This window comes from Lichenostomus cassidix, chromosome Z (genome assembly GCF_008360975.1).
Source record: "Lichenostomus cassidix isolate B80296 chromosome Z, HeHo_3.0, whole genome shotgun sequence".
Lineage (NCBI taxonomy): Eukaryota > Metazoa > Chordata > Aves > Passeriformes > Meliphagidae > Lichenostomus > Lichenostomus cassidix.
The window spans coordinates 364,269-386,500 of NC_139511.1; the positions used below are offsets into that span (position 1 = coordinate 364,269).

General features: G+C 41.4%; 1 protein-coding gene across 1 annotated transcript in view; it reads left to right on the forward strand.

Moving 5' to 3' along the window:
• ZCCHC7 (zinc finger CCHC-type containing 7) overlaps positions 1 to 22,232 on the forward strand; it is an 88,692-nt gene that overhangs the window by 51,756 nt on the left and 14,704 nt on the right. The window contains exons 5-8 of the mRNA XM_085043593.1: positions 4,243 to 4,286; positions 5,096 to 5,221; positions 6,622 to 6,792; positions 14,668 to 14,703. Of these exons, the coding sequence (XP_084899719.1) occupies positions 4,243 to 4,286; positions 5,096 to 5,221; positions 6,622 to 6,792; positions 14,668 to 14,703 (377 nt within the window). The remainder of the gene's footprint in view (positions 1 to 4,242; positions 4,287 to 5,095; positions 5,222 to 6,621; positions 6,793 to 14,667; positions 14,704 to 22,232) is intronic.

The window sequence follows — 22,232 nt, forward strand, 5'->3', positions numbered from 1 at the left end:
AAATATGAAACTCATTATAGCAAGCTACACTGCAGTAAGACTTCACACATATAACCAGGAATTTTCAGATATATGTAATATGTCACAATGTGAAATTCTTACAGATCTAGTGATTTTTAGGGCCTGCAAAGCTTATAATTTTAAAATGTTATTCCACTAGTAGCAGAAACTGTGTCCTGGTATGGTAAATATTGTTCAGAAAAATGTCTGAAACAGTCCTTGCCACTGAGATCTTACACTAGAAAATAATTAGAGTTCTCTATTCCGTAATGTGCTATATTAATTAGCAGTCAAAATCCAATTTTTAAAGCCCAGCTTTGAAACATATTTGGCCTTCAGGCCACGTATCATTTTGCCACAGCTTGAAGTGTCCTGTTTCACTGGGCTGATCATAAAATGAAATAAATAAAATACATGTCTGCACGTATTTTCCAATTAGAAGGAAGGGGGGACATGAGCACTTGCTTTCTTCTTTCGGGATTTTTAGTGTTTTGTTTTCAAAGTTGGATGTCCATGCTCTGCGGCTTCTCTGTTGCTGAAGAAGGTGATGACACAAACCCTTGCAGGGTGGGCAGAGTTTGTGCAAGAACACGTTTTCTCCCAGCCCTGAGGAGCAAAATACGTGTGTGATTTTGGGGGGGTCACAGCCAGTGCCCAGCAGTGCCCTGCTTTGCCAGGGCAGCCTGATCAGCTGCTGGGGTCGCTGGCAGAGCAGCACAGCAGATAAGGAAATTTTGTGAACCGTTTATTGTTTATTCTGAGTCAGTGTTTTGTTCCGTGGAGCAGATTGTTCCTCCAGGCAATTTCAGGTTTTGACTGCTGGTCCTCCTTCTCCCTCCTCCCCTCCTCTCCCTGTCTGGGATGAAAGAGGGGAGGTTTGAATGCACATTGAACAGTGGTCCTAAATCTGGCTTCACCCTGAGCGCTGCTCAGAAATTTACATTTTCATGCTGGTGGAGGGATACATGTGAATCTCAATGATCTTTCAAAATTTTTCTTTAAATAAAAGCAAAGCTGTTGCTCGCTATTCATCCCATTGTGCAGGGGCAGAGGACAGCCAAAATGTGGTACTTGATAAAAGAAGAACCTTGTGCAGGGCTTCCATTTTCATATAAATGGTGTATATTTTACATCCTCTTCTTCCCTGATGTGCCGTTTGACAAAACCATTTTCTCAAAGTATAAATACAAGAATTTTATACGGTAAATTCTGTTGTATTTTTTTAGTATAGAAATATATATAATCATAGTACAGGAATTAATCTTAGTATGAAACTTAGTATAGAAATTATTATAATCTTAAAAAGGAGACAGCATTTAACAAATGAAGATGAGGAAGATTAAAAGCACAAATCTGTTAAAGATATTCTCCATTTTATTTAACTGATAGGACCCTTTAAATAAGTTTCGTGTGTGCAACTTCTTTATAGAAAAAGGGGAAAATCTTGATAGAGATTGTCTGAATAAATCTTTGAACTCCTCTGCTCTGAAGAGTAAAAATAAAAGTAAAGTAAATGTAAAAATAAAGCAATCACAGCCATTCCTTCAGGCAGAAATCCACCTTCTGTGTGCATGTCCACCTTAAAAAAAGCATGAAGCGCTCTAATGTGGTACTGGCATGGCCTTGGAGGACATCAGGTGGCAGGTGTTGTGCAAGGCTTTGCGAGGGACCGAGCTCTCAGCAAATGCTGTGGCTCTGTCCAAAACTGCCCTCTCTGCCTCAGGTCAGGATTCGGGGGGATGGGAGAGCATCATTCTCGGTCACCCACCTCTGCTCCCTTACCTGTTCTTTGTTGGTTTTGGGTGCCAGCTGCCCACCTGCCCCAGGGCAAAGCTGCCGCTGCATCTTCCAGGGAAGCTCTGCACCTCTTGAGGCTGAGCAACGAGGAGTAAAACAAAGATGACAGGTGCTACAGGCTGGAGAAAGCATGGCACAAGGGAGTCCCCAGTGTGCCAGGGTGCTGACACTGGTGAGTGAGCCAAGGGAACAGCCAGGAACCACCCACAAGGCACTGGCATTGCCTGTGGGAGACATTAATTCATCCAAATAAGCACACAAAATCAGAAGGAATGAGAGGTATCTGTCAACTGGAGAAGAGTTTTGTGATTTATTTCATTATCTAGAGGCAGACAAAACACTGTGGTCAGTGAGAAATATTGTTGCATATTTTTCTGTGTGTCTCTACAGCAAGATTTCACCTTGATTGCAGAAGAACAATTCTCCCTAGATGTTTCAGTCTGAAGAATTTATTGCAGATGAAAACAAAGTCTTATGCAATCTGTGGTGAATTAGAATTAACTTTTAGATCACCAAACAGATTTAGTAAAGGGAGATTTTGTTGTAATATTTCATTCAGCAGGAAAGCTCTTGAATTTATTTTCTGAGTGGAGCAGTTTTAGCTTCTTGTGTTAGGAGTATTTGAATCATCGTATCATGGTTTTCCCCAGTGAAGCAGGGGATTTTGACAGTGAAAAAGAGAAACTTTGTTGGTTTGCCCTCAGGAAGGACATGCCTAGTGATTAACAGGAGTTAATTCACTGGTAATTTTCATCTGTGGCCATTCTGCATGTGCATTTCTGTGCAACACAGCACTTGCGGTGCTGAGTGCCAAGGCAGAGCTTTGAATTACAAATACCTTTTTCTTTATGAATGAATTTTATTAACAGGCATCTGAGCCATAAATAATGCACTCAAATATGACAGTGTTTCTTTACTTTTAATTATGAGGCCTCAAAAGTCTTGGTTTTCTCTCACATATATCCACAGCTCGCTCATGCCAAAGGGCACAGATGCGTCACTGTCCCATCCATCCTCCCTGTTCTCTGGAATGATGCTGGGGTGACAGTTTGGGTGGGTGCTGGAGTCCTGGTGGTGGCAGTCACTTTATGTACCACGACTCAGGTTCATACATCATTCAAATCTTTTTTTTAGCAGTTAGAGCGTTTTCAATGTCTCAGTTACAGTCGTTTGCATGAGCAAGTATTGTAAATAAAAATACTTCAGGATTTGTATTGTTCAGGACAGAATAGGGTGTGAGCCCTGAGTGCTGAATGAGTAAGCAGGTGTTGTGCTCTAAAGCACCTGAGTAACATGCCTTGCATCCAGATACTACATCACATGCCTCAGCCAAAATTACTGACTTCTTTAGAAAATAAGAGGAAGATATAAAATTGTAGATTGTATAATTTTAATTTGTCATCACTCACTTTCTAGTGGCAATGAATAGTACAACCAGAATTGGAGAAATTTTTGCTGTCTGTTAATCACGATGATTTTGTGATTTGTGTTAGTAACATATGGATGCCTCAGATTCAGATATACCATTAGGATGAGACAGCTGCATTTAAAAGTTTGCAAACACGCCGAATTAATTTGCACACAGGCTGTAATGCTTGCTGTAAAATATAGGTAAGATGAGCACCTCCACTTACATGAACCCTGCAGCAGCAGTGAGAAGCTGCTATGGGAGCACAGCTGTATGTGTGCAGCCAGAGTAGTAAGCAGTGTTGACATGCAGAATTTTTAAAGAGCTCTAGCTGCATCCCTATTCCTTTAGCTTATTGCCCTTTCATTTCCTTCTTGGTTGTTTCTTTCACTCCTGCCAGCCCAAAGACTGCATGTGAGAAGGTTATGGCGTGACGATCGATAATTCAGTGTGTCCTCCTGATTTATTGCACATTACCAAACCCTGTTTGGAAATAGAGTTGCTCAGCTTACCATCTGGGTGGCTGAGATTGTGCTCAGTCATGTTGGCACACAGCAGTCAGGATGCAAGGCTGGATACGCAGACTTTGTAAATTCGCAAGGAGGAAAAGTGTATATGCTCTGCATTAACTTCTTGTTCCTTGTGCTCCCACGCTTGCAGCCTCTGGGCTTGAGCTGGGCATCCACGTGAATGCAGGCAGGGATAACTCCAGTGGCTGGAATCGGGGCCTTTGGAGCCCCTGCCGCTGAAGGAATTAAAGGAATTTTTCTCACACCACACTCTTGCCAGGGGACAGGGCAAGAGTGTGGTGTGAGAAAAACTCCTCCCGATAGCTGAGCATGTGCTAATACTCAAGTGGAGATTTGGTGCCCAGTGGGTCAATAGCTTTCCTTTACCAAAGACGGAACTAGTTTCTCCACTTTAGTACGTCAAAGTCTGTTATCAGTTCCAATAAGTACAGTAATCTGCATGTTGAATATCTCACAGAAAAATATTCATATAAATTAAATATAATTAATTTTAATTTTGTTTTTCAGAAACGAATGATGTGGACTGGTCCATCTCTCATAAAGACTTAGAGGTAACACAGAGATCCAAATTTTTCCATAATTCTCTATTTTATTGCTTATTAACAAACAGAACAAAAGCAATGGGATTCAAAAGCCCATCTGTGGTGTTTGTGTGGGATGATTAGCAGTGTCCTCTCACAGGAGAAAGGAGTTGCTGAGTTGAGGCTGGCATAGAGGCAGGAAGGGACAGAGATGCCGGGAGCTGGAGTGCCTCTGTAGACTCTGCAAGGAGGACATCAGCTTTTCCTTCCTGGTCTCTTGTATACAGGACTTTCAATTCTGGCTGCCAACACAGAAAGTATGTGTGAGGTCTCTGGGAGAGAGATGGTTGTTTCCAGCTTCTCTCTTTTTTTCTTCTTTTTCCCATATTTATGTCTTTCTTTACAATTGCAAATTGCAGATTTCATCCAGACTTGTATAGCATTGTACTTTGTCCAAGCAGTTTCCCTTAATATGTGCAAGGGAACATGTAACTTGCACTTGCAATTGATGTTAATTATATTTGTGTTCTGGGGAAAATTCCAGTTTGTCATGAGTGAGTAAAAGTGTTTTGGCTAATTGAGGGAAAGCTTCACAACTGCAGTTTTAAATAGCAAAAAAAAAATGTTCTGAAGAGGAAGTTCAAACAAGAACTTTTCTTTCCAGACAATGCAGGTTTCTCTGTAACAGAATTACCCATTCCAAACCTGGATGTGTGAATTGTACATGTGAAACATTAGATTTCTGCTGGATCACTGCCAGCAGTGACCTTTACAATTCCCAGTTCCCAAACCACAGAATCTCAAGTGGTAAGTGCATTTCTCTCACTGTGTTTCACCAGGCACAGATCTCCAACTATGCAGGCATGAGGCACAGCAGCATGCGGTACTACACAGCTGGCAAAAACGTTACTTGCAGGAACTGCGACAGACCAGGACATTTGTCCAAGAATTGTCCCACTCCAAAGGTAAATGCAACACTTAAATCACTTGTTCATGCAGCCGTTTTCCTAATATCACCTTGTACTTGCCATTAGATCCATTGTTTCAGTGGTTTATCATTTCTTTGAAGCATTGCTCTGAGTTGCAGGATAGCTTGCACAAGGTCAGTGTATTGTATAAATTATGCCTCTGTTAGAGGATGTCATTGCTTTTATTGTTTTCATAAAAGAAAAATATGCAGAATTATATAGTGTAGAATCATACTGAATGGTCTGATTTGGAAGAGACCTTAAAGCTTAACTCATTCCACCCCCCTGCCATGGGCAGGGACAACTTCCACTAAACCATTGGGCTGTAAAGTGAGCAAGACAAAGAGTCAAGTGCTGTACAGGAACATCTTTTTTTCGTGTGGTAAAACAGTATGAAAGTGTAAAATACTTCTCAATTATATTTTCAACAAGGAGAATCTAAGGAATCAAAAATACAGCCTTAGTAAATAAATGAAAGTGAATCTCTGTATAATGAGCCATGATATGAATAGTGTTAAAGATACTGGACAAAACAAAACTGGAGCTAACTTTAAGTTCAGAGAGATGCCAAATATTCTGAAAGTTTGTCCTGTGGTTAAAGGTTTAAAAGTCAGTCACTACACTGTCAAGAAGTGGGAACCATTGCATGACAGCCTGGATTTACCAATCCCCACAACAGAATCTGTCAAACCCTCTGTCCTCTGGGCTGTTACCCACAAGGACACTAGGAATGACCACATCCCACTCAGCCCTCAGGAGGAAATACACTCACTGACTGGGAAGACTTGCTTTACAGAGATACCAGTTTGGCCTCAGAATAGTTTTCTGACTGTGATATTTGTCACTCCAAGTGCTGGATTGTGTGAGTCATGAGGCTGTGCCGGATGAGTCCAGATGGCAGCCGAGTGCCCACCCAGCTGCCCCTCACACACCCCTGTGTGGGGACAGGAGAACTGGAAGGGCAACAGCAAGAAAATCTCATGGATTGAGGTAAAGACAGTGTAGTAAGTGAAGAAAAATCCCTCAGGAATGCAAAACCCTCTAAGATTGTCAAGCCCTGTGGTTGCCCTGCCAAGCCCACTGCTAAGCCATGTCCCCTAGCATTATGATTGTTATTGTGTTAACTGAGCACAGACCATAGGCACCAGGCATTCAGCAAGTGCTGCTGAGGCAAGGTCCAAATCAAGAAGGTACTGTGAGTCTGTGGAGTCACAGCTTTGAGTTTTACTCCATTCATGCTCTTTCTCCACTTCAATTCCTTGATGAAACACATCTCTTAGTAAGCGGTAGGCACTTACTTGAGGTGATTTCTTCTTCCTTTCCTCTTTAGACAACTGTTTTTTTCAATCTACTGAAACACTGTCACTTAACATGATTCTATTTTTGTTTCTCCATAGAAAGTTCCCCCCTGTTGTCTGTGTGCAGGAAGAGACCATCTACAGCACAGCTGCCCAGCACGTTTTTGTCTGAACTGCTGTTTGCCCGGGCACTATTTCAGGGAATGCCTAGAGAGAGCCTATTGGAACAAACACTGCAACCGCTGTGACATGAAGGGCCACTATGCTGATGTGAGTATGGCCCTTGGCACAGAGATTGGGCATCATTTGGTTTGTGTCTGTCAAAAACTGAATTTACAATATCTACAGTCTCTTCATATTTCTTTGCTTTTACATAGTGCCTATTTGTATAAGCATATGAAAATGTTATGTTTAGTCACTGCTTTACACTATCTGAGTTTTCATGGAGAACGGTTCAAAGAAAACAAACCAGAGCATTGTTAACACTTGGTCTTTAGTTTGGTTTGGTTTAGTTGTGGTGGACAAAAAAGTCCTTCTTTCTGTGGAACGAAAGGTGTAGGGAGGTTGAAATCAGGAGATGCATTATCTCCAAGTGTATGAGGAAGAAGTAAAGAGTAACTCTGATGCATCAAGAGTTCCAGATCTATGTTTTTTCACTATGATTGGAAATTAATCAGTGAAAATACTATTAGAGAGAAGTAGTTTGAAGGCTTTAGGTTTGATGTGATCTACTGAAGTAAAACACAGAAGAAAATCAAAGAGAGAATAAACTTATTTGTTGCTTTCTTTCACCTTGTATGACATTATTATGGTTTTATATGTCCCCTAAAATCAGTACTATATGTAGCAGTCAACCTTTTATAATATTTTTTCTCTTGAATTAAACTCAAAAAGGTGAGGATAAAAGGCGAACTGTGATACTTCTGGTATACATTCACACATCACTCTCTATCTATAGATATGGCCTATATGTTTGTCTTTCAAATACACCTATGGGATTCCCTAAATGCTGTATTTTTTGAAATTCAGAAGTATTATAATCTCTTTCTAAATGTCTCCTTCCTGCCTTTATTTCTTCTGTTTGGTGAAAGACTATGTCACAGGCTCAGCACAGACAGTGGTACATGGGATGTGCAAAGGACCACTTGCCTATTTGGGAGTTGCTATTTCTTGTGATATTTGAATGTGTTCTAGATGTACTTTTGCTTATAGCTAATGTGCCCACAATACTTCTAAAGAATGTGAATTGCACATTTCTGCCACCCCCCTTCTGGTAGGCAGTGAGACAAAATTCTAATCTGTAATGAAGCATCTTTTCTTTGCCATATCTTCTCTTCTACACATTTTTGGACACCAGTTCTCGTAAACTATTATTCTTTTCTGTAAAGAATCATGAGTGCTCTATCATCCGAGCATTTAAATCCTACCTGAGTCGTGCAGGTTATCAGGAACATCACAGCATGTGTTTCTTCTGCTCATTTAGGTCCACCTAAATGATGGCGGACCTAAATCAGAAAGACTTTTCTCTGGACCTTTGGGCAGTTCTCATGTGCTCCTGTGTGGCAGGTGTGAGGCTGCCTGTGGCATTTGTGTGTGGTGAACACTGGGGCGTTGGAGCAGGAGCTCACCTGCCTGGTCCTCACAGAGAGATGGCATGGCAGAGCAAAGGCAAAAGTAAATGTTTCCTGACATCAGAGCAGGAAGCCTATGAAGCCAACAGGTGATCAAGACATGAAGGGAACACTAGGACAGGACGAGGCTGCTGCTTATGGCCTAAAGGTATTTTTTGGCATCTGGGATTTTCATAGTGGAAGAAGCCAGGGATGTTCCCACGCTGAAACCTTACTTTGTGAAGGGTAGCACCAGAGAAGTTATGAAATTGAATGTGAGGGTCACTACAAATCTGTGAGTGCTAACTCATTACCAAAACTGGGTAACGATTGCCCAAAAGCTGCTGAAGAAAGTGAAGGTGAAATAGCCCCACCAGTGATGGCATTTGGACACCTTGTGCTGGTGTCTGAGTGGTAACTGAGTTGCTAATGCAAGGACAGCGTGTAGGGGGTGTCCCAGGGAGTGCTGGGACTGCCAGCTGCACGTGTGCACCAAGTCAGTGAGCAGGAACCACAGTGTTGGCGTGTTGGGATCGGTGTATAAATATAATATACATGGGGTGATTCAAGGCTGCTTTTGTAAAGGAAATCCCACTTCTCAAGGATCTCTGGAGTTCTTCAAAAGAGCAGGTTGACAAGCATGTGTGTAAACATGATCCAGTTGACATAGTCTACAAATTCCAAGAGGCGTTTTACAAAGTTGCTGACCAAAAGCTTTTAAGGAAACTAAACAGGCATGGAGTAAGAGGATAAAGGTGGGATATGCTAGTGTGACATGGAAAAGGGTGAACAATGGGGAGACAAGATTTGCTGAGAAGACTGAATTACTTACAGAGTCAGTGCTGTGAGCCAGCTGTGCAGAACTGCCCAAGGACTGTAAGAATCAGAGGAAGAACACAATAAAATAGCAATTGAAATTGAGTGGCAATAAATGTAAAGTAAAATAATCCCACCTTGGCATATGGAATAACAGGTTCTGAGTATTACTATTCAAGACTTAGATTATAGTTATGAGATATGATTTCACAAAAAATCAGTTTAGTCCTCAGAAGCTGTAAAGAAAAAAAGCTGGTGAAATGTTAGGAATCATCAGGAAAGCAGGAACACCTGTGCACAACTTTGGTCCCTGTCTTTGTATCCCTCAGCATGACCATAACTCCTCAGCCTGGAATGGAGGTGACAGAGGGAAGGGTCTGTAAAGAGCTTCAGAATCCTCTGTGATGGGAGACAGGGGTCAGGGATCAGTTGTTCATCATTACTTCCAGTACACCTGACAAAAGTAATAGAAGCCAGGTTGGAAAGAGACAGTAGGAGGTGACTCTCTGTGCAGCCAGCAGCAGAACTGGGGGATGCAGATCTGCCCTGCTTCCAGAGGAAATGGAAGCAGTTCATGGAAGAGAAATCACAGAATCCTACAACACCAGGCTGGAAGGGACTTCGTGGATCATCTGGTCCAATGTTTCTTGGCAAAGACATGGTCTACACAAGACAGCCCAGCCAAATCCTAAGAGTGTCCACTGCTGGGGAATCCACCACTTCCCTCAGGAGATGATCGTTCTCATTGTGGAAAGTGTTCTGCATCCAACTGAAATCTCCCCAGCAGTAACTTGTAGCTATCACCCCTTGTCTTTCCCATGTGACTTCTTGTAAAAAAGGGAAATCCCCATCTTCTTGTTATCAAACATATGTTATCAAATGCTTTGGATGCTCAAAGGAAGTTGTAATTTGTGTTTCCCAGCAAGTTCACTCCCTTTTACTGTAACACAGAGGGTGCAGAAGAGGCATTTGTACACAGTCTGTCAGAATAACTTTCCACTTTCGTCTAGAACTGGATGAGAGGCAATTCAACGTGCTTCACCTGGTTTAGTTAGGAAACATTCAAAGTTACTTAAGCGGTTTTACAGTCATACGTCTATGATCTGCTAGATCAGTCTCTCTTCCTGAGACAGCACTGAGAACACAGAATCCTCTTAGCTGGAAGTGTATTGGAAGCAGCCCAGCCTCGTGTGGTTTCCTTGGGAGGGTCATCAGAGGAACCATTTTTGATCAGTTCAGTGGCAGTTCAGTGGATGTCATGAGCCTTGTGGTTGGTGTACAGCCTCACCTGCCAGCAGCAGGGGTGAGAGAAGGACTCCATGAACAGGGAGCAAGCAGAAGGGGCAATGTCTCCCTGTATACCTGGAAAAAACCAGCATGCGGTTGCTCAGTGAGCTGAATGGGCTCACCTAGGAGGTGGCAGACAGCAGGGGCCAAGTGCATGGTGCCCTGCAGGCATGCTGTGTGCGATGGCCCCATCCAAATGCCCAAATACCTTTGTTGGAAGTGCTCCTTCCCAGGACCCAGCTGGGTGCTTTGGCTGACATCTTCTCTGCATGTTCTGACAACTTTTCTGGATGTGCAAACCACCACTGGCCTCTTCTCTCTGGGGAGGTTCCTTCTGCCTTTGTTGTTTCTGGCATACTGCTGTGGGCTGGGATGGAGCCAGAGGTGCTTGGATCATTCCACAGGGGCGGCTGGCATCCATGTGGCCAAGTAGCCCTTTTCCCCTGGACAGAGAGCACGGGGTTTGCCCTTTTTCCTTAGTTCCCCAGTGCCCTCCCCCACTCTTCATGCCTCTGGCTGTCCACATCCACCCAAGGGTGAGCTTAAGGCCATGTTACCTACGGCCAGGTTGACACTGGCAGTTGAGCAGCTCTGCCTGCCCGGCACCAGCAGCTGTCTGCGCTGGCAGCGTGGGGAGAGGTCTCGACATCTGCTTGTGCAGGAGTGGTTATGAAGGGAAGCATTGTGTGTTTTCCGCGGCAGTTCCCATGCGGAGGTGATGAAAAGTGTGTGTTTTGGCAAATCTTTTGTTTTATTGTGGTGGCTTGCAGTGGGGCAGCTCCGAGCAGCCGCTGCCGCTTTGACAAAGCACCAGAGGATTCTGTTAAAAAGTTGTGTTTAGTAATTGTAGTCGTTGTGTCAGACCATAACTGACTCGGAGCTGAAGGATTTTTGCGAGATGAGTAGCTATGCCAGCAGGGACCCAAGTCTCCTGGGCCAGCCGCGCTCTCATTAAGATTTGCCGCTAGCCGTGGCGGTGTTCGGCAAGTATGTGACGTGCATGCTGTTATTGTATGCTTGGCTTGTCAGCCTGCAGCTTTCTGACACTCACTTATGTCACTCTTTATTCAGAGACGAAGAAGCTTTTGATAATTTGACAAGACAAGCTCTTAAACGATCTAGGTCATGGCCTTCACTGTCTGTGATTGTGAACATATTTCCTGAAAGCCCTGTCACTCATCACAGCTACATTTTCTCCCGGGGAGCCGCGGGCCCGTCCCGGTCTCCTGTCAGCGCGTGCATTTTGGTTATTCATACGCCAAATACAGTAGTGGGGTTTTTCCTTCCCTTTCGCCGGCACTCGCATGTTAGCGGGGCTAATCCGCTCCCCCGCGCCGCGCGCCCCGCAGGGCCGCCGTCGAGGGCCCTCTCGGCGCGAGGCAGACGACCGGCCGAGGGGAGCGGAAAGGAGGAAAGGCCGCTTAGTGCCGGTTTTGTGTTTGCTCATTGTTGTGGAAATATGAGAACTGGTGGCAAGGGCCTCGTCTATTGAGCTCTCGAGTCCCGGTCTGCTGTCAGGGGCTGTTTGAGATTGAGTGTTTTATTTTCTTTGATGTTCACGTTGGAGAATAGGGAAGTGGGAATTAAACAACAGATGCATTAAGCCGTTGTTCTGGTAAAACAATAATTAGCACCTGATATAATTCAATATGGGTCAAAATGTGCAGCACCCAGGCTTGATTCTCTTGGTATGGCACCCTGCGCTGAGTCGGCCTCAGGCACAAGTGATTGCCTATCCACACTTACTGGACATGGACAGAGACACAGATTTGGGGGGATAGTGGTGCAGCACTTGCACAGCCAAAGGTGTTGGCAGGTGCGGGGATGCGCCCCTCACCCATGCGCTCCATGGCCGCGCGGCGGCAGTGGCACTACCCTCTGGAGTAAGCACCTTTTGTGCTGGTACATCTAAATGCAAGTAAGGTCAGACCACTGGGGCAGGAAATAAATGCAATTTTATTTTAATGTAGTTCATCACGCTGCCATAGTAGCTGGGTACCATGAGGGCTTTTCTTTAAATGAGGGCCATTCATGTTTAAGTTCTTTTAAATAAATAAGGAAAATCATGGTTTTGGCAGTGGTTGTGTCTGGCTATGCTCTCTTCCATAGCAAACCTCTCTGCTTCATTTGAGGAGCCAGTAGTAGTAATTGTTAATCATACTTTTTGTCGTTCCGCAAAAGAAGATGCAGACAATAACCCTGAGCTGATGCAAGGTAATGAGGCTCCTGGTTAGCAGCATCATCTCTGAAAAGCTGTTGTTTAACAGTCACCCCTCCTCAGCTATTGTACCCCACTTCATAATGGCGAGCAGTATTACCCCAAGCCACCATCTGAATGAAGGAATATGCTCAGCCAGCCTTCCCTCACTACCTTCCTCCTTACATCCTTGTGGTTTTCCCACACCCTTAAAATGTTCTTGAGGATAAAACCCACTTTGGTCAGAACCACGGAGGGGCTGGGGCTGCGCCTCTCCCACGGTTTTGACAAGAGCTCTACCAACTGTGGTTCTCACTCTGCATTACAGATTTTTGCTCAAAGTCTTTGTGTCCAGAGCAGAAAAAATACCCAACCAAACAGTTATTCACAAATAAAGTAATTTTTATTATGATGATGATTATTAAATAGCAGTTGTGTTAGTAAAGGTCATACCGCAGAGTGGCATTTTGCCAGTATAGGACAACTCGTTGATTGCGATTGTTCAACCACATTAACCTGGGCACACTGTGGTAATCGAAAACTATCCAGAACTAATGTATAAATAACTGCCTGCTACTCCTGAGCCAGACCAGCACAGCTGTCCTGCATAGCTGAAGCGTTTTCAGGTCTGAGGGAGATGCTGAGCATTCTTTTACAATATTTTTACAGGCTACAGAGTGCTTATGTGTTGCTTCTCTGAACCCTGGCTAAGTTAGGGAAGGAGGAAAATCCTTTTGTTTGTGCTCAAAGACAGCTCGAGTGTGTTCAAACTGTCAGACCCTCGGTGAAGAATGTGATGTCCTTCACACATTTCCTTTATAGAAATATTAATAAAAAACTCAAATATTTACACACAATATTTGAGTGGAGAAATGTTGAACCATTACACAGAACAGATTGTAGATTTTTCTGCAGAAAATTATTTTACTGGTGGAATGAATAATAAATAATAAAATTTCTATCACATCCAGGAAGAACACACTGTATTTGCCACAGGGTGACCAGAAAAAACTTGGATTTTATTTTGAAAGATATGGGTTGTGGTGTGGGTTTTTTTAATTAACACACACCATCAAAATAAAAGAAGGCAAGAATTTAGGCATGAGTGAAAAATTTATTCAAAATCTAAAGAAATGTTAATAGTACTCATTTGCAAGTAGTCATGAGACTTCAATGTTTGAAATCGCAGCTGCAGCATATTATGCAGAAGCCATGGAATACTATATTTCTTCTTAAATATTTGAAATGAAGGCTGGCAAACCAAATTGCTAATTTTTCAAATGACAATGAAGCTGTTCTCATAAGAGGGTAAATGTTCTAAAGAGAAGTGAAAGTCCTCCACTACAGTAGCTCTGCACCAAAATGGTGAAAAGTGCCACAATTTCCGTGTCTGTCTGTGGCTCAGAGGCCGTCAGAAATACTGTACATTTTGAAAAAGCATTAAGAACCCCTAAGAGAGTGACCTGAGACTTAGTGACCACCAACATGTTCTGATTTTGTTTTAAAGATCCATGTTTTCCTCTTTACTATCTCTCATGTGTCCCTCGGGTCAATTGTGTCGCTGCTTTGACTAAAAATCCTGCTCTGAAATTTCTTTTTTTTCCAAAGGGCTGCACTTAGGAGTTGGTGTGAGAGTCTAGGAATTAAAAAAAAAAAAAAAAGTTTTTAAAAAGAAAACTAAAAAAAAAAAAGCAAGCAAGCCATTGTGGAAATAGAAACATTAAAGCAATCTGCTATGGTTCTTGTTTACAACTCATCTGACATGAGGCTATTGAGGATTATTACATGTAACAATTATATTTTGATTAGGAAAGAGATACATACAAAAAAGATAAAATATTTCTCTTCCTACATGAAAGGAAAGCACCTTTGATTTAATTTCTAGAGCGTTATGTAAATTTAAAATGTAGAATTAAAATCCACCCGTTTGTTTTGCAGCATTAATGCTTCCTACAGTCACAAGCACGCTGCTCTCCCAAACTTCTGCCCCTCGGAGAAAAAGGGCAGAGAGAAAACTGTTACTGGCTTTCTGACAATGGCAGGGAGTGTGTTAAACCAGTGTAAAATTCAATTAAACTGTCTAGCCGGGTTTTTGAAGCTGAAATGCAGACCCTTTCAGTTAAGCTTCTTATTTTCCTGTGACCGACACCAGTGGATACTGTGTTATGCCAAAACCAACAGGCTGTAAAGCACCTTGTTTCATGCTCCTAGCTGATCAATATTTTTATTTTCCAGGCTTGCCCAGAAATATGGAGGCAGTATCACCTAACAGTAAGTAGAAATACCTTTTTTATTTTCTTCTACACCCAGCCTATTTACTCCTCTGTGAACTGCTGACCATAAAATATAGACAAGCATCTTCTCTGAGAAGATAATAAACATCTGAAGAGTTTTGAACTGAAGATGGCAATGAATCACTGTCACTATTTTTTTTAACATCTTTAAAACTTCTGGTTTCATTTTGATACTGTAATAATTAAATTAGTTCCTTGCCTCTCTTCTCTCAGTGACCAAATTTACACATGGAAAGAGTTTTAAGTTTTAAATTGGGATGCATAGCATAAGCAGTAATCCCATCTTGGATATCCCAGATGCTAGTAATTAGTCACTCTGCATGACAAAACTTTCTTTTAGATGAGTGAAATAAATCAGTCAGAGGCAAGACATGAATTTGAGCAAAAACACCTCATAAACTTTTGCAGATAATTTATAATTAGTCAGGATATAGGTGTGACTGCTTCTTTGGCCTGCATTTACTATGTGAAACTGTACCAGTTTATTACTTAAGGTTTTTGCTCATATGTAAAATAGATATAAAAATAAAACAAAATGCGTATACATTTGGTTAATATTGAAACCTGGTGCAATATTTAACCAGTAAAGGCAAATTCTTTGATTGGTGTCACAGATCTTGAATACAGTAATTTCTAAAATTGGCAAATATAAAAACACCTTTAAAGATCAGGGTTTTGTTGATACTTTGAACTTTTGCTGCTGTTGTTCCCCAGATCGGCCTCACACGTATTTCGCTGTTACAGATAATTAACCCCTGCTCTCTGCTCTAAACAAAGTAGAAAAGTTTCGCCACTACTTTTCTTTTTGGGTTTTTCTCTGGAGCAGTAGATGGGATGTGCTTTATAATTTGAACCTCCACCTCTTCATTGCAGTGGAATGCTCTTTTTTCTGCTGTTTTGGTGCAAAATTCAATGAATAGGAAAAATCCACACTTAAAACCTCTCATCTGTGTTTTGTGCATAATGATTTTAACACAGAGATCTGCTCTGGAAATCCTCCACCCTTCCTGAGAATTTACTTTTAAACAGATTTGGTAAAGACTTTTTGTTGGTTTATTGGTTGTTTTTTTTCTTAAGAAAAACATTTTGAGTAAAAGGTGCATTCACTGAGTATTTTTGTTTGTTTGTTTGTTTTTTAAATTGGATGAAGGGAAAAGGTAAATGCTGTGTTTCATTACAATCCCTGAGGATGCACAAAAAAACAATTTTGGAAATGTTTATAATACTTGGAACTTAATAATCAGATGGAAATATTTGGTGCAGTAACACCTTGGGATCAAGTTTTTACTGAGATAGCAGATTTAATTTAATTTCAGTCTCGCCTGCCATTGAAAATTTCTCATAAAGTGAGTTGGCATCAACACGTGCAAAATATTTATGTCTGAAAAAAAAAAAAAACGGGGGTTAGCTTAAACTTGACCAAGTGGTATACTAGGGCAAAATTTGAGTTATCATGAGATAGAAAATTATTTCAGTGGGTTTTGTAGAAAGCATTCAGGGTTTACACTTAATGTAAGCTAACCACGTAATGTAAGCTAAAAGCTTAAAGTAAAGCTAAAAAACTTACCAAAACAAGTTCTTGTTAGAAAATGCAATGTTACAAATATGGGTGTATTATTAAAAGTACATATTTGGAAATTTTCAGTGCATTTTAGGGACATTTTTGAAATGTGGTCAAATACAGGCACTCAAAGATTAATTGATATCGAGTCAGGCCCTAGCTTCTGATAAATAGCTTTTACTTTTCAGTGAATTGCAGATTATCTGCACGTAATTCATATTTCTGACATGTGGGAAATATTTTGGATGCCTCATTTTTTTGCATGGGAAGAGTACCTTTGGCTCAAAGTTACACTATCAGTTGGATTAAGCCTGGAATTTAAAAAAAAATATTTGTGGTAAAAGATATGCTTGATATTTGCAGTAAGTAAATTAAAAGAAACTGCATTATCTGAATTGTATAAAAGTATGAGTCCTGGCGTTTATTATTCCCTTTAAATATTGTCTTTTGCACCCAAAGCAGAACAGAAGTAAATAATGTTCTGTCAAGAAACAAAAGTTCTGCATTAGACTAATGTATAATTTTTGTGTATATATTTATGTAGTATATATATGTGTATTTATAGGATTGTAACAAGAAGCCAAGACTTTTTAATCTCATATCAACACAGTACTATTTCATTATAGAAATATCTTTAAATTTTCCTATTTTATAATAAAAATTTTGGTGCAAACAGGATAGCAGCATAAAGAAAAATAAGACATATTTAAAACCAAAGTCCTGTTGTGGCTGTCATGGCCCACAGAGGCTGGACAGTCACTGGGGGCCACAGTAAAGCTTTTCCTGCACGTCAGCCATGGATACAACACTAGATTTAAACTGGTTTTTGTAAATGCATGGTGAGCATCCCACACATAGGTATATGTATATGTATATGTATATGTATATGTATATGTATATGTATATGTATATGAAGATAAACTCAGGCATTCAGTTTTGTGATAACACACTGTTCTTTTGGTGTTGTTCACAGAGGGCTGTCAGAGAGTTTGTCCAAATGTTTTGCATTCTATAAAGTCTTCTTAGTTGATTTCTGTGAATGCTGGTGAAGAACCACATGGCCTTCCACCTCTCTCCTTTATGAGGCTTTTGGTTATTTTATTCATTTTCCGGCACTTTCCTAGGAGATGGACTGCCATCTATTGACTCCTCAGAGCCCCTGCATGGCATGCAGGGCGACTCAAACAATGACTCAATAACAAATCCATTCTGTTCTTGGGGATGGTGGTGGGGTTTGTTGACATTGGCCGTGGTGACAAATTTGAGCACATTGCAAATAATTTGTTGTATGGGCAGAAACATCTTATTCCAACCAAAACAGACTGCCAGCCCAAGGAATCTTATGAAGAAATGGCAAAAAGGATTATAAGTGGAATATTTTAATTTGCTTTTTCATGGAAAAAAAGATTATCATGTGGCATTCAGTGAAGCTTAAATCTATGGGCTGTGTGATAATCAAAGCTTTATATGTGGTTGAAAGCAGTTTCTTTAAACTTGTTCTTTCAACTCTCTTAACTATAATTACTCTGAAAAAAAATCAAAGTCAGCAGAAAAATCCAACTCCCACTGTGGCCTAAAATATAATATTTAATGACCTCTTTTAAGATGGTGATTTGAAACCTTTACACATAATTTTCATCGTGACTGCTCTCTGTATTTCTTCAGTATTGGAGAAGGGAAATTATATTTGTCAAAATATATTTAAAGTTTTTATTCATGTAGGTATCTGTTTGCAGGAAATTGGTTGGTTTTCATACCCACTAATGTTTATCAAACGGGTTATTGTCAATCAAAGATTAGGACAAAGACTTCTTTGACATATTCAGGATAAACAGTTTTGATTGTAGCTTGCTAGAGTGTCAATAATGAAATGTGTGATTTTTATAGGCATAAGGAATTTGGAGGCCTTGTTGAGCTCTTTGTTCTGGATTATAGGGAAGTTTAGCTTACAGCTCTGACTTCCTAAATGCCACGTGCTCCACAAACCCGGAGAAACAGAGCCCGTGCTCCACAAGACATGCCATCCCATCCTCTTTCCACCCTAACGATACCGGGGTGTGCACAGCAGTGCTTTTTCAGCCTCAGAGCACTTGGCTCTTTGTCATTCCCCTTCCATCATCACTTCTAATTTGAGCTGTAAATGTAGCAATATTTGTTAGGTATTTTGAGTGAAGGCTGGGTTATAGCCCTCTAACCAACAAAAAAGGTAAACCCTGAATAACACTAAAAAAATCAGTGGAAAAACTTGTGAGAAGGCAGCACCCAAAGATTTTCTTTTGTTTGTTTCAGTTTTGCAGTTTATTCATTAAAAAATACAACATTTCACCTCAAGTTTGACCTGTTGCCTGTCCTCTTCGTTGTGTGCCCAGTGGCAGCTCCTGTCCTCAGTGCGTCCAGGCTGTGAGGGACAGAGCTGGGGGTCTGCTCTGTCTGCAGCTCCAAAATGACATCTTGCCCAGGGAACAGCCCTTCTCTGCTGCTGTTGAAAGCAGCCCGGTGCTCGGAGCTGGCCTTGTGGGGAGCACTGTGGGCTGGGGTGCCTGAGCCCGGTCAGCCGGCAGGGCCTCAGCCTGTCCCGAGTGCTGCGCTGGCCTCATAGCCCAAACACCCTGCCCAAACACAACCCTTCACATGCTCGTGGTTGCGCTTACACTCAGCACATGAAATCACTGGAGAAAAAAGAGGAAATTTATATATTTTCAGCACAGAGTGACCCTGTTTTGCTGTGGGTGTGGAGTTGCACTTCTGCCATGAGTCCCCGAAGTGTAGGCCGGTGCATGGCAGTACTGGTGCGGCAGCCAGAGAAGGTGCGTGACGCCTCGGCGAATTTCGGTGTAAAGTGAGAATGTGCTGACTGCAGATCTCACCACATCTGCATTGTCAGAGTGGCTTGTGCCATACAGGAACAGATGTGGTTGCTCCGGCCCAGGATCAGGATGAGGATATCACAGTCAAACAGGAATGAACTTTGCAAGTGTTAGAATCTTATTCAATAAATATCAACTGACTAAAGAAATTCTGTCCCTAAAAGGGGCAGAGCAAGTTTTTTTATTTTCCTGAAGTGTTTCTTAGTGTTGATGTGTGTGTTACAACACAAATCTCACTGGGACCAGGTGTTTTCTTTCTGTACGGATTGTTCATTTATAACAACCCTTTCTTGCTCCGATGCCATTCCAGCCATCCACACTGACTCCGTCCCCTGCGCCCTTCCTTCACCAGCCTCATCTGTGAAATCTCCCAGGCCAAGATGACCACCAACAGAGTTTTAGAACCATCAGAATTTTTCATCAGCAAAAGCTATAATTTAACACACTTTTTGACAGTTTGGTAATCTTGCTTTTAATCCACTTATATAAAGGCAGGTGAACCAGGAGCTGACTGGTTTGGCCCTGTGTGTGAAGGACACGAAGAGACAATGCAGCTTTTGTGTTTAAATTTTGTGCTCAGATTTCTTTGTGTGCATTATTAAAATTCCTTGTGGCCTGCTCCTTTTTTCCTGAAGTGAAAATGTAAACCATATCCCTGAAAGTCAATTTCTATCCATTACAGTGTGACTTCCAGAAAGGGAAAGTTAAAAATAATACAACCCTGGCAAAAAATATTTAGCCTCAAGAAAAAGAGAGGGCGTTTGGTTTCCAGAGAGATTTTTTTAGGTGTTCGGTGGTGAGGGAAGGGATGGGTTTAGGAGTATTTTCGGGAGGAGGTTAATCCCCGGGTTCCTTGCAGCTGTGGCTGTGACACAGCCACAGGGCTGGCTTCTCTGGTCATGATACACAGCCACAGAACCTGGGATCAGCATGCTCCTGTGCAATGCTTCGGCACCTGGCCAGTTCCTCTCCAGGTATTTTAAGGCTATCTCTAGTAACTCTAGTAAAAACACCACTCTGTTTTTGAAATACGCCATGTATTTCTCTTATATCAAAATCCCAGAATGAGCCCTCATATGCCATTGCTTCAGTGTCCATTCCGCAGGATATTTTACAGAAAAGGCACTATAGAATTCCCAGGGATTTAGGGTGGATTTAGGGTAAAGATGACTCTGGTTCTTGTGAGTTTTGGTCTGACACAAACACCTGGAGCATGACAGTGTACACACACCTGCTTCGGAGGTGCTTGAGTTCGTGAAGATTTCCTGCCTTTCGAGAGGGTGCTCACCCCATAAGCCAGGGGAGGAGCTGGGCAGAGCTTGGCCAGCAACAGGCAGATATTTTGCTTTTAAACTCTCTGTTTATGTTGTCCAAACCTGGACCATCTTGCAAGTGGTTTTCAGTGTGAGAGATGCTCCTGACATGCTGCCAACCCTGCTTAGTTGTCCTGGAGAAAGCCAGCAGGTCAGAGGGGTCAGTGTGCTGGGCAGCGGGATTTTACTGTTTATTTTCTCCTACTAATTGTAATTTGCTCTGTTGCTATTATCTTTCAAATTTCAGATTTTTTTGAGGCTATTGGAAACCTAAACCCCAAATCTTTTCCTATTGCAAAGGAGTGATATTTCACGAAATGTATTCTTTCTGATAGCTTTTCTTTTTTCAGGAAACAAAAAGGGTTTCAGGTCCTGAAATAAGTTTAAAGTTTTTGAGTTCGAAGCATATGCTACAGCTTTCAGTACAAAAGCATACTAGCTAAGAGTTCTTTCCCAATTTTTATTTGAAAGGTGTATTTGAATTATGATGGAGAAAATAAGTAGCTTTAATAACCCTGTCTAAATTTCCTGCAAGGACCTGAGTGGATGTTTTGAGTGTGATGCAGAACCTTCCAGCAGCATGGGCATCACCTGCCACTTACCCTCATAATGTAATAAACACAATAGGAAGTATCTGCGTTCTTTAACATTTATCATCCCATGCTTTTCTTTTCTCTAACCTTTATCTGTCCTATGCTTTTCTGCACCCACACCCCAAAAAACAAAATAAAAGATGCTTTTAAATTGAGGGTTACAGACAGATTATATCTTGACCAAAAATTGCATTTTTATGTATTTCTGGAAGCAATCTGGGAGTAGAGAGAGAGTAGAATAGAAAGCTTGGCTGACTGAACATTTCTCTGATTTTGGGGCTCCAAATGACTTTGTTGGAGTGTTTGTCCTGGAGAGTGGCATCCCTCAGAGAGCCCCAACTTCACCATGCATGTTGAAGTGGCGTCAAGAACTATGTTTGCTGCAAAAGCAGTGTCTTTCAGGTCTGACTTTGAAAAGGAAAGGGAGAAGAGCAGAGGATGGAAATTAATGTATTTCAGTATTTTAAATCTCTGCTTAGCTTACCCCCGTATTCCTTGAATGCTCTTTGTGCAGTACATGACATTTGGTGACACGTATCCCTCCAGCCCAGCACACCCCAAAACCAGAGCAGTTTGGGTTATTTTTGTGATACCCCAAAGCTGTTGGGTGAGTGGTTAATTAATCAAACAGAATAATCAGGGAAGGCTTGCTGCGGAAATATTTTCCCTCCATATACTCAACCGCAGGTCTTCTAAGGGAAAGGATCAAGGTGATTTTTTCCTTTAATGCTTACAATTCGTTTAAAAATTTTCACCTCTCTTTCCTTTAGTTTGAAAAGGTGAACTTACGCAAGCATTTAAATTATAATTATTATTGTTTCAAGTATTAACAATCTAAATAAGGAAGATAGAACTTTCAAGCGAGAATGAGGTTTTCAATCCATTTTAAAAAACCTTCAGAAAAAAATAATTTTTCTGTGCCTCTTTCTGTGCTGTGTATGAATAATCATATTAAAATTCCTACATTCTGATAATTCCTCCAAAATTCCTCCAAACTTGAAATGATGGTGTCTTTTTAAAATTTTGTTAGAACTTTGAACTGGTGTCTAAAGTCTGTAGGAAACCAAAAATCATTGGCAAATTTAACAGACATTTTAAAATGTGAAAAAATCACAGTTGCACATAATATGCATAAATGACATAAAATGGATTTTGGTGCATTTACATATTGC